This window comes from Macaca mulatta, chromosome 2 (genome assembly GCF_049350105.2).
Source record: "Macaca mulatta isolate MMU2019108-1 chromosome 2, T2T-MMU8v2.0, whole genome shotgun sequence".
Lineage (NCBI taxonomy): Eukaryota > Metazoa > Chordata > Mammalia > Primates > Cercopithecidae > Macaca > Macaca mulatta.
Window position 1 is genome coordinate 95,324,758 of NC_133407.1, and position 12,567 is coordinate 95,337,324.

The 12,567-nt window shown below is 42.3% G+C and overlaps 1 protein-coding gene across 4 annotated transcripts in view; it reads right to left on the bottom strand.

Annotated features, from left to right (window-relative positions):
- Positions 1-12,567, bottom strand: part of MCF2L2 (MCF.2 cell line derived transforming sequence-like 2) — a 253,443-nt gene that overhangs the window by 28,335 nt on the left and 212,541 nt on the right. For all 4 annotated transcript variants that reach the window (XR_013413675.1, XR_013413674.1, XM_028843884.2 and 1 more), the window contains 2 exons: positions 9,418-9,543; positions 780-995 (listed from right to left, as the gene is read on the bottom strand). Coding sequence is in view for 2 of the 4 variants with exons in the window: in XM_028843884.2 (XP_028699717.2) it covers positions 780-995; positions 9,418-9,543 (342 nt within the window). In the remaining 2 variants the exon portion in view is untranslated. The remainder of the gene's footprint in view (positions 1-779; positions 996-9,417; positions 9,544-12,567) is intronic.

The window sequence follows — 12,567 nt, forward strand, 5'->3', positions numbered from 1 at the left end:
CCTGTAATCCCAGCTACTCGGGAGGCTGAGGTAAGAGAATTGCTTGAACCTGGGAGGCAGAGGTTGCAGTTAGCCAAGATCATGCCATTGCACTCCTGCCTGGGCAACAAGAGCAAAACTCTGTCTCAAAAAAAAAAAAAGAAAAAGAAAAAAGAAACATAAATAACAAAGGCTACTATGAACAAATTAACAGCTTTAATCACAAGAGCATAAATGTATAGGTGTGTGACTCCTGTATGTGTGTGTGTGTGTGTGTGTGTGTGTGTGTGTGTGTACCTGATAGCTAACTGGCTATACAGATAGCTAAACAGTTTCTAAACAGGCGAGAAAACAATGCTTGGTGTGGGCCTGGGTCCCTTAGACCCCAAGGTCAGGACAATGCCTGCACTTAGACACAAAGATGCACCGTTGAGAAGGGCAAATCTAAGATGAAATCCAGCCCATGTTCTCACCACTATGCCTTTCACCTCTCTTTCACCTCTTTGCCTGGAGGAAAGAGGGTACTTTTACTAATTAGTTTGTCCAGACCGGCTACCATACAGTCTTTTTTCTCTAGTACAAAGGCATCTCCTATGCCAGCCCTGGCCCTGTCTAGAGACTGATCGTAAGCTCTGACCCTGGAGTCAGACAGACCTGGGTACGGATTCTAGCCGTGTGGGGTGGTATTTGGCAAGTTAACTTCACCTCTCTGCACTGCAGCTTCCTCATCTGTAAAATAAGGAAACAATCTCTCTCTTTCTGCACAGGGCAACTCCCAGATGCAATAGGACTCCCTTTACCTTCATGGCCTTCTTGAAGCTGTAATGAGGAGACAATCCCTGGTCCCCAGGCTCCATTCGTATCTTACAGAACACTATTCCCCTTTCAAATAGGTAGATTTGCCTCTGGCTGGGCTTAAATCGAATCAAATCCTTCATTTTATAACGATCCTTGTGAATTGTCCAGACGCTGAAAGGGCCGTGCAGCAACAGCTTGCCTAGTTTTCCAATGTCATCCTTTTGGAAACACACATACAGGAAAAGAAGCTGTAAAATTACTTGACAGAGAAAGAAGCCTTTGTGGCCTGTTTTCAAATTTTAGAAAGCATGCTTCTTTGAAGTTTACAATTCTAACAGTGCTATTCAGGCTGATCTGTCACTAAATCAAAACTACAATTTTGTGAGCTTCACTGAGTGCGGCACCGTTTAGTTATACAAGGAAATCAATTCAGCTATGAAAGCTAATGCTACACGTAAAGAATGCTAGAAATACTTGAGCTAGAGATAGGGGACTGTGATATTTTTGACTCAGTTAATTTTTAACTAGCAGAATTCAATTTCCTCTGCACTATGTTTGATACGTGACAGTCTCCTTCAAAGGGACAAGAAATTAACATTTCAATTATGTCCCGGAGAGACAGAATTTTGGCTGCATTATGGACCCATGAGCATCTGTGTGTTCCATCTGCATCCTAACTTCTGCTTCAGGTATATGAGAATCTGAGAACATGAAGCTTTTTCTGAAAAGAGAAAGTTTAGTATGATCTAATCTTCATAACATTGTAATGGAAACATTAACTGCATTCAGCTCTGGGTTTTTCAGAGTGAGTCAACAGTGCCAAGATAATACCAAATGACAGGTAAAAGTCTGTTTGACTCTAGGTATATACTGAGTTGCCTCTCTCTCCACCAGCAAGGCCGCCTTTGTCACATGTCTGGTTGAAAGTCCAAATGAGATGACCCTGCCTTCTCTGAGCTCTCTTCAAAAGACAGTGGACTAAGACGAGCTGGGAGCGAGACATTTTATCTGGTATTTTTCAAAACTTTGATTGCTTAAAGCAGGTAAGAATTCATTTCCCTGAATAAAAACACCAAAAGGAACAAATTATTTGAAGGGGACAAAGACAAAGAAATCTCCCTAAGTGACCTCTAGCTGAGATCAATCCTTATGATTCCTGAGTTAATACCGGAAATACGTACTCCATTCATAATTCATTGGGCATTTTTATAATTTATAGTTTATATGTTAGGCAAACTTTAGGTTTGTTTTTTTTTTTTTTTTAAAGAATTGACAACTTCTGAAACATTAAAAGAAAAACTTCAAGAGCAATAAACTCTAGTCATTTCTATGGTGTCTATGGCATTATTTTCTATGTTAATTTTTTATTTTCTTCTTTGGAAAATTTATATATGTCGACTGCGGTGAATAAAACCCTCAAACGTCCAGGAATGAGGCCTTCTTTCCTAAAAGCCAATGCTCCTGTTCTGTGTTAACAGTTCACCACATTCCAAAACAGAAGGGTGGAGAGGCCCATGAGGACCCTGGATAATTTTTTCACTCTATCTGCATCCATCAAGGACCTACTCAAATGTGATCACTACAGATCCTAGTGATTGCTTTCTCCTTTAAACTCATTCAGTTCGTACTCAATATCGACATAAATAGTGCAGGAAGTATGTTTTTGTAAAAGCAATTGGTAGAAGCAGATACTTAATATTCGCTGCATAAACAAATGTTATCGGCACAGGTTGAGCATCCATAATTTAAAAAATCTGAAATCCTCCAACATCTGGAACTTTCTGAGAACCAGTATGACACTGGAAGCGAAAAATTCCATACCTGCCCACATGTGATGGGTGGCAGTCAAAACACAGTCAAAATTTTGCTTCACGCACCAAATTATTTTTTACTTATTTATTTTTTTGAAATGGAGTCTTGCTCTGTTGCCCAGGCTGGAGTGCAGTGGCACAACCTTGGCTCACTGCAACCTCCGTATCCTGAGTTCAAGGGACTCTCCTGCCTCAGCCTCCTGAGTAGCTGGGATTACAGGCGTGCATCACCATGCCCGGCTAATTTTTGTATTTTTAGTAGAGCTGGGGTTTCGGCATGTTGGCCAGGCTGGTCTCGAACTCCTGATCTCTGGTGATCTGCCCGCCTTGGCCTCCCAAAGTGCTTGGATTACAGGTATGACCAACTGCACCCAGTCTTCATGCACAAAATTATTTAAAACATGTAAAATTACCTTCAGTCTAACTGTATAAGGTATACATGAAACATAAATGAATTTCGTGTTTAGACTTGGGTTCCATCTCCAACATAACTCAATATGTATATGCAAATATTCCAATCCTCCCCTAAAAAAAAAAAAAAAGTCCAAAACACTTTTGGTCTCAAGCATTTTGGCTAAGGGATATTCAAACTTGTAGTTTCTATCTTACAATGTATTCACTCTCTACCTCACTTTAAACATTTGACACATCTTAGAGAAATACATACAGTATAGGCAGATAGAAAATAACTGAGAGAATTAGGGTGAAGAAAAAGCAAAGAAGTTGGGAGGTTGGCGCCTGCCTGTAGTCGCAACTACTTGGGAGGCTGAGGCAGGAGGATCACTCGAGTCCATGAGTTGGAGACCAGTCTGGGAAACATAGGGAGATCCCCATCCCTAAAAATAAAGATAATAAATCAGAAGAACTGTTCCAGAAGGTGTAGAAGATGAAAGAAAAGATGAAGAGGTTATATGTAAAATGCATATAATAAAGTCATTTAAACTTGCTGCAGACTTGGCTCTGACTTTCTAATAGCCATACAGAGGGAAACATGGTGAGTGATATGATTTATTGTGTCTGAAGACATACACAAACAAGTTGTTCAGGAAAAGCACAGCTATTCCTGTTAAGCTATAAGAAACATTTCTCCCAATGATATGTTGTCACTGAGCAACATCCTCAACCACGCTCTACGTTAGAAAGAGGAACATGTTTTAGGTAAAGCTGCTCGTAAGAACACATGCGGTCAGTGTGGAGGCTCAACTGTCAAAGTAATTCTAGAAGAGGCTAGGATGATGGGGGAAGGGGCATAAGTCCAGGTGTCCTCTCTTTAATGACTTGTGGAAGATGGGGTGACGTGAGTTAAGGCATCCGCAAGGCTACAGACTATTACTGTAGAGGAAACAGCCCCAACCAGAAATGCTGAAGAGGCAGCCTCAGGCAGCTAGGTTTGTGCTTTATTACCTCTGAACCCTCCTTCTCACCCCATCCATAGCCATGCTGCTGTACCTTCATAGGCAAGTTTTGAGGTTCTCATGAGATTTTGGGGGAACACTCTTCAACTCAGTACAGGGGCATCACTGAACAAACTCCTTGGATGAATCAGTATTCCCTCAGAGTGATGAGTATTTTGCTTCCTGTCCCGTACTCCCAAGCACCACTAAATGCCAATAAATAAATACTAGGGAATGCCAATAAATAAATAAATAAATACCAGGGAACATGTATCTGAAAGAGGTTGTGCAACGTGGCCTCTGACCTTGAGATCAATTACAGTCTAAGAAAGGTACTGGAAAGAAAAGGAAAGAAAAGGTACACATGACGGAAAAGGTCATTCTTGCTCCTACTCAGGGATGTGAATTCAGAGAGGCCCCAGCAGCTGACCATAGGGCCCCCAGCATAAAACAATGTGCCAGGGGTTGGAAGTGGCAATGTGGTATCTCCCTGAGCTGAAGAAAACAGGAGGATGCGGTGACCAGCAGGAGATGGGGCTGTGAGATGCTTTAGGGGAAAGCAGGCAGCGGAATAAACAAAAAGGAAACGACTATGAAGAAGGTGAGTCATTAGAAATTATGAGGAAGAGGAAGACACTGACGGAAGGGAAAAAAACAGTCAGTAGGTGGCAAGAGGAGGGGCGAGCAGGCATGTAGGTGCACTTGACACATACAGGCAGGGCACACGGGTAAGAACCCCGGCTCCCTCCCCAGGCCCAGGCCCCAGAGCTGCTGTGGATCCCAGGTTTGTTCAGTTCCCATCTCCATGAGCCTGGCTTTGCCATTGTGACTTCTTGAGACGCCGCAGGTCAGCTTTCCAGTAAGCCCATTATCACCGGAAGTCACTGGAGAGAGTCACTGGGTCTTTCAAGTCTGGCAGAAACATATGGGCACATATCCTCTGGGTCATATTGCACAATGGTTCTCAGACCACACATATGACAGGATCGCCCATCTCCACGCCCAAGGTCCAATCTCCAGCGGGTGAGCACACGCCCTACCCGGTGCTGATGAAGAGCAGGCACACACGCTTCACCGTCATCACGGTGTGTGCTGTGTGGAGCTACTCCACCTCCAACAGGAAGCTGCAGGGACATTCCCTGAGCAGGAGCAAGAATGACCTTTTCCATCATGTGTACCTTTTCTTTCCAACTAGACTGTAATTGATCTCAAGGTCAGAGGCCATGTTGCACAACCTCTTTCAGATACGTGTTCCCTGGTATTTATTTATTTATTGGCATTCCCTCGTATTTATTTATTGGCATTTAGTGGTGCTTGGGAGTAGGGGACAGGAAGCAAAAGACTCATCACTGTGAGGGAATACTGATTTATCCAAGTTCATTCATTCAGTGATGCCTCTGTACTGGGTTGAAGAGTGTTGCCCCAAAATCTCATGTCTATGAGAACCTCAAAATATGACCTTATTAGGAAAGAGGGTCTTTGCGGATATAATTGGTTAAGATGGGGTTGCACTTGGTTAGGATGTGTCCAAATCCAATGACCAGTGTCCTTATCAAAAGAGAAAACAAAGAAATGGAGACGCACGCTGAAGGAACAGCCATGCGAGGGCAGAGGCAGAAATTGGAGTGGGGCAGCTCTCAGTCAAGGAACTCCAAGAATTGCCGGCAGTCACCGGAAGCTCTGAAGAGGTAAGGAAGGATTCTTCCTGAGAGCCTTCAGAGGGAATGTGGGCCTGCTCACACCTTGACTTTGGACGTCTAGCCTTCAAAACTGTGAGAGAATAAATTTCTGTTGTTTGAAGTCAAGTAGTTTGTGGTTCTTTGTGACATCAGCCCTAGGAAACGAATATACTCCCAACTGTTTTCCACTAGTAACAAGTGTGGCCATATCACACGGTGTGTGGAAGAACCTGATGGTTGTGAACTCAGAGATGGAATATAGGGGCTACCTCAAATGAGTAAGTGATAAGTTAGATGGCCTCCTCTGTACAAGAAGTGATAGCAAAATCAATTAGTAAATGCTACCATTTTCATGCCTGGGCATTCTGTAGGTCAGAGCCCCGATACAAGGATTTCAAATGTGACTACATTGGCCAAATGAAGAGTCTGGCTGAGAGACTGAATCTAGGGAAGCTGGCCTCAGGAAGAGCTTCTTTTGGGTGCCCACGTTTCCATTCCTGGTAGTAAGAGTTAATGTGACTGTCACAAACTTATTGCACAAAGAAGCAGGAAACATCTGTATAAATGGATCCACACAGAGCCTGAGTCCAGAAATGAAAAGCAGAAGCTGTTGGAGCCTGTGATTACAATAGTCAGGGGCAAAAAGGTTTCTTCCTTTCCAGCCTGAGCAGGTCCCCATATAACTTACCACTAGGGCTGTTTATTCGGCATCTGCTGGGCGCCAGACACAGTGCTTGGTGCCTTACCCATCATTTAATCCTCATTTACTGCCGGCAACCACCTGCAATACAGGTGTTATGGAGGGGGCGGAGGGTGGAATGAACAAGATACTTTGCCTGGGTCACTAGGATTATTTACTCAGCCCTATCTCTGCAGGTAACACTGAGGTAAGGAAAGAGGAAACTGCAATAGAAATAAAATCCTGGCCCTAGCCCACAACGAACTTCCAATACAAATACATCCTTTAGTGGTTTATATAGATTTGTTCCAAAAAGGAAGACTGTTCCATTCAATCTTTACAATTCAACTTTGGAACTTGTCCCTGGCAAGTCAGAATTTAAATGCATCTCTATTTTGCATTGGATTTGAAAAAAACTTTTTTTTTTTTTTGCAAATGCATAGAAGAAAATTATATCTCAGTGTTCCACAAAACAAACTTGTTTGGAAAAGAATTTTAAACTTCTGTGATTAAGTTAGACCCAGGACTAATTGAATATGCATAAAAAGGAGAAAATATAAATATCAGAAGGGATTTTTTTTCTAGTTGTTTTCTAGTTGTTTAATTGTGATAATTTAATTATCACATTCAATTTCTTTCCTTTATAAAACCAGGTTAATATTAAATTTCAAGCAGAGAAACTAAGAGGTTAAACTCTGGATTCAGCCATGCATATAGCATGTGATTATAAACACCTGTAATAAAACTTTACAAAATGGAGACAGAGTCTCAGAATCATTTGAGCTGAGTTAGAGGTAGTTGTTAGTCAACTCTAATCAGAATCAGATAAAGAGTGGAATAGCACCCTGGATAGGGAATGAACAAAAAACAGTCCAAACTTATAGCCATGTAATCTTGAGTGAGTTAACTCTTCTTCCATGGATCTTCTTTTGAATCAGAAGGTTGAAAATTCCAATGCCTACTCCTCCATAATTCAACAGGATTATACAAAACTGTCAGGAGAAATCAGCTAATGTATTAGATGTAAAAGTAAGTTAAGTCTTAGTAGAAAAGGCACCAAAAAGCATCTGGCAAAGGCACAGTTCTGAGGACACATGGTCAAAAAAGGTCCTTTGCTTTGCGTGTAAAATCTCCAAATTCTATAAGCTGGTACATCCTATTTGCATGCAAACTAGCTTGGAATGAAATTAAGGCAGAATATTATTTCCTCATGTTTTAACCATTCTTTTCTCACAGCCTCCTCCTCCTATGTTATTTACACTAAGAGTTTCCTGCTCTGTGTATCATTTCCAGGACATTCATTAGATTCAGGGAAATGAAATTTAATAGGGGTGGCTAACACATGATTCAAGATTAAAGAAAGAACAGAAAGATGCCCCAAATTGACCTAACAAATTGTTCCCTTGACTTTCCTTAGCCGAAGAAGGAAGAATTATTACCAAGAAAATGATCCTTACACACAACATAACCCTACTCTGCAGTTTATGCATATCCTCTTGAATCATGCATCAGTCATGAGCAGAGGCACCTTGGAGTCCCAGGGGACAGTAACAGCATCATGGCTGGGATCACAGGGTTTGTGGGGCTAAGTTTCTGAGATCCAGGCCCAAGAAATACCAGCATGGGAAGTAAAAACATCTCATTTTTCGGACCTTAATAACTTTCATGGTTTGACTTATGACAAGGAAAGAAAAGTCATTTCCTCTACCAAGACCTCATACATGGTATGTTCAAAACCAGACAAAAATGAAAAGAAAAAAAAAGGAAAAAGTATAATATAATCACAAGTGACAAAAAAGCAGAAGAAGGGGTCACAGAGATGTGATGTAAGAAGAACTTGGCCTGGCACAGTGGCTCTTGCCTGTAATTCCAGCACTTTGGGAGGTGGAGACAGGTGGAACATGAGGTCAGGAGTTCGAGACCAGGTTGACCAACATGGAGAAGTCCCGTTTCTACTAAAAATACACACACACACACAAAAATTAGCTGGGCATGGTGATGGGCGCCTGTAATCCCAGCTACTCAGGAGGCTGGGGCAGGAGAATCGCTTGAACCTGGTGGGCAGAGGTTGCAGTGAGTCAAGATTGTGCCATTGCACTCCAGCCTGGGCGACAGAGCAAGACTCTGTCTCAAAAAAAAAAAAGAAGAACTCAACCTGCCTGCCATTGCTGGCTATGAAGCCATGAGCCACGGAGCGTGGGTGGCCTTTTTAAGCTGGAAAACTCAATGAGACAGATGCTAGTCTCCACAAAGGAAAGGAAACACCTTAATTTTAGCCCATGAGACTGTGTTGAACTTCTGACCCTGGAACTTCAAAATAATAATAATAATGAATTTATGCTGCTCTAAGCCACCAAACTTACGGTAATTTATTATGACAGTGAAATAAAACAAATACATCTGAATCAAAATCTAGAGTACTTCAAAGTAAAAAACAAAACAAGTCGAATATTAACTATGCTCCAGTCTCAAAGAGATCGTACAGTTATAGGGGATGTTTTGCCTGGAATGCCTGGAACCAGCCTGCTCCAGATTAACACTGATGCTGGAGCTCAGCTCCCCAGTGTTGGCCTCTAAATGCATCTCTTGGGTTTTCATTAGACCATTTGGATTAAGGCATGTACACTGTATATTTTTGGGGCCTCTTCTGGGATCTGTGATATAAAATTGGGGCAAGAATATAGGACCTGTTTCCAAAATACTTTTCTCAGAGAAACTCTGAAACAAGAAGACAAATCTTTCACTATTTTAACAATGCCACAAGTTAGAAAATCAATTGCTCCTCCAGGACTTTTCCTCTGCCCATTTATGTTATGGCCCTTGACTTTCTGGTTTGTCCAGACAGTGGGTCAATCCCACATTCAGAACCCTGAGGAATAAACCCAAGATTCCTGAAGATGCCAAGGGACTGCTTGGAATCTCGTAGCCTGGGTTTACTAAGCGATTTAGGTGACTTTCCTCAGAGTTCAATTTCTTTACCATAGACGATCTCTCTGACTTTGCCAGAGCATTTCCTTGCTGTGTAGTATTGCACCTGCCTTTTGTGTGAGATGCTCTAACGCTGCTATGGAACATACCGGACATTCAGTCACTGCTGCTAGGTCCACAGCCAACTCACAGGACTTGATCAAATCCTCTATCACTGCCAAAGCTTGTTGTAGTTCAGCTGAGAATGCTGAAGCCTTGGTTCTCTTTGGCCCATCCTGTGGAAAACAAATGCCTTGTTGGAAATCAAAAGTATACAATCTGGAAAGCAAAGAAGGAAAACAGGACAGAGATGAGGAGCCGGGGATCCAGCCAACCCTGACTGAGAATGGTGGATATTGATCTGTCTCCCTGCTCCCAAAGCATGGTGGCTAAAGATGCTTGTGGTTTAGGTATATGATATAGAGACAAGTAAAATCATCTACTTCTGTGCATTGTACTAGTGAAGAATGGAGTTCATAAATCATGGAAATTATATTCCTGCTACATAAGAAACATATAGAACTCAGCTTTTTTTTTTTTTTTTTTTTTTTTTTTTTTTTTTTTTTTTTTTTTTTGAGAGAGAGTTTCACTCTGTTGCCCAGGCTGGAGTGCAGAGGCACGAACTTGGCTCACTGCAACCTCTGCCTCCTGGGTTCAAGCAATTCTCCTGTCTCAGCCTCTCGAGTAGCTGGGATTACAGGTGAGCACCACCATGCCTGGCTAATTTTTGTATTTTTAGTAGAGACAGAGTTTTGCCATGTTGACCAGGCTGGTCTCGAACTCCTAACCTCAGGTGATCCGCCCCTCTTGGCCTCCCAAAGTGCTGGAATTACAGGCATGAGCCACTGTGCCTGGCCAGAATTCAGCTTTTTTAAAGCATGGAAAAACCTAGCTCCTTTTAAATAGGTTCCTCTCTCTTTTATACCCCTATTCCCTTGGGCTAAATGAAAAAAAAAAAAAAACAAAAAAACCATATGGCCGGGCACAGTGGCTCACGCCTGTAATCCAGCACTTTGGGAGACTGAGACAGTCAGAGCACTTGAGGTCAGGAGTTTGAGACCAGCCTGGCCAACATGGTGAAACTCCATCTCTACTAAAAATACGAAAATTAGCTTAGTGTGGTGGCGGGCACCTGTAATCCCAGCTACTTGGGAGGCTGAGACAGGAGAACTGCCTGAACCCAGGAGGCAGAGGTTGCAGTGAGCCCAGATTGTACCATTGCACTCCAGCCTGGGTAACAAGAGTGAAACCCTGTCTCAAAATAAAAAAAAAAAATAAGAAAAAGAAAATTAAAAAAAATTGGCTGGGTGTGGTGGTGCGTGCCTATAATCCCAGCTACTCAGGAGGCTGAGGCAGGAGAATTGCTTGAACCCGGGAGGCAGAGTTTGCAGAGAGCCAAGATTGCACCAGTGTACTCCAGCCTGGGCAACTAAGTGAGACCTTGTCTCACAAAAAAAAAAAAAAAAAAAAAAAGACAAATAAAAAGAGTACAATCTGAGTATCATATTCCTGTATTTAATGTAAAAGCTTTATTCCTATGGGTAAAATTATACTTAAAATCATCCCAGAGGAGGACATTTGTAAACTCCTATAGAGACAAAGAACTCCACAGAGGCTGCTATGTGAAAATTTACTAATGATTTACATGTAAAAGCCATAACATCATATTTGCACAATGAATCTCCCCCGACTCTGTTCTTCCTTCCTCCACTGTCCCTGGCCCTCCCCATATTGCACCCTCTTACAGATTGGTACACTGAATCTCCCCCGACTCTGTTCTTCCTTCCTCCACTGTCCCTGGCCCTCCCCATACTGCACCCCGTTACAGATGCCAAAGAGATAAGCCAGCGCTCTGTACCTCCCAAACATAGAGACTCAGCATTCAGCGGAAAAGCAGTAACTAATTAAAGAGATCAATGTTCCAATTATAACCACAGTGACATTTAGGATGTGATTGGGATGATTGTTTCAGCTCAAAAGGCTTTTGCATGGGTTTGCGGTATTTTATCTCCCTGCTACTGACATGCTGTATTTATCTGTTACCTGGTAAATACACATAAAAAATTTTTTGGTTTATTCAGTGTATTTTTTTAACATCTCAATTTCTACAACAAAGAACAGCTAGCCCCTTTGCTGCTCCCCAACTAGCCCTGACTCCTTTTGTGCTCTACAGCACAATGTAGTCAAAGGGTTTAATATTTTCTCAATCTATGGAGAAGCACTGGGTTTTTGCATCTTTGGATGAGAGACATGAGTGACAGGGCTGGTGAATGGAACAGATCATGCTGCTGCCTCTGAACAACGTACCATGGATTCGTCGCTTCTCATTCATAATAAAGAAGCTTCACTTCTTGGTAAGACTACAGACTCTCACCTGAATTTATTTTAACATCATCAATAAGGGATTAAGAGTTCTTGGCAGGGCGCAGTGGCTCATGCCTGTAATCCCAGCACTTTGGGAGGCCGAGAGTGGTGGATCACGAGGTCAGGAGTTCAAGACCAGCCTGGCCAACGTCATGAAATCCCATCTCTACTAAAAATACAAAAATTATCCAGGTGTAGTGGCGGGTGCCTGTAATCCCAGCTACTCAGGAGGCTGAGGCAGGATAATAGCTTGAACCCGGGAGGTCTCCACCTCTGCAGTGAGCTGAGACCATGCCATTGCACTCTAGCCTGGGTGACAGAGTGAGACTCTGTCTCAAAAAAATAAACAAATAAACAAATTTTTTAAAAAAGTTCTTATACCAGGCATCTTTCTCCTTACCTAACACTGAATGCTCAGTTTCCTTTCAGATCCTCACATGCTCCTATCCTCCTTCCTTCCACTAACCCTTCTTCACAAAACATGAGGTGGCTAGGGTTTTGAATTATATAATATAGGTTTCAGAAAAATCCTCGAAAACATTATTAAACTCCTCTAACTAGGGGTAGCTCCTCTTGCTCCCGGCTGTAAAAATACTACCTGTGTCCTGAGCTGCTTCTGTTTTCAAGGGGTCCTTGTCATCCATTCTGAGCAGAAAGGGCATGCAAATGACTGACCCATGAGACATGTCTTAAGTGTTTATTGCTAAAACTAGAATATTCTATAGAAAATGGAAGAGAAACCCCACTGCTAAACCACAGATTTCTTTCCAACCTGATGTGGTCACAGTCACCATTTCTTCTAAGGGAACTTTGGCAGATTCTTAGAGTTCACACACACACACACACACACACACACACAGAGAGAGAGAGAGGAGAACAAGACATAACACATACAA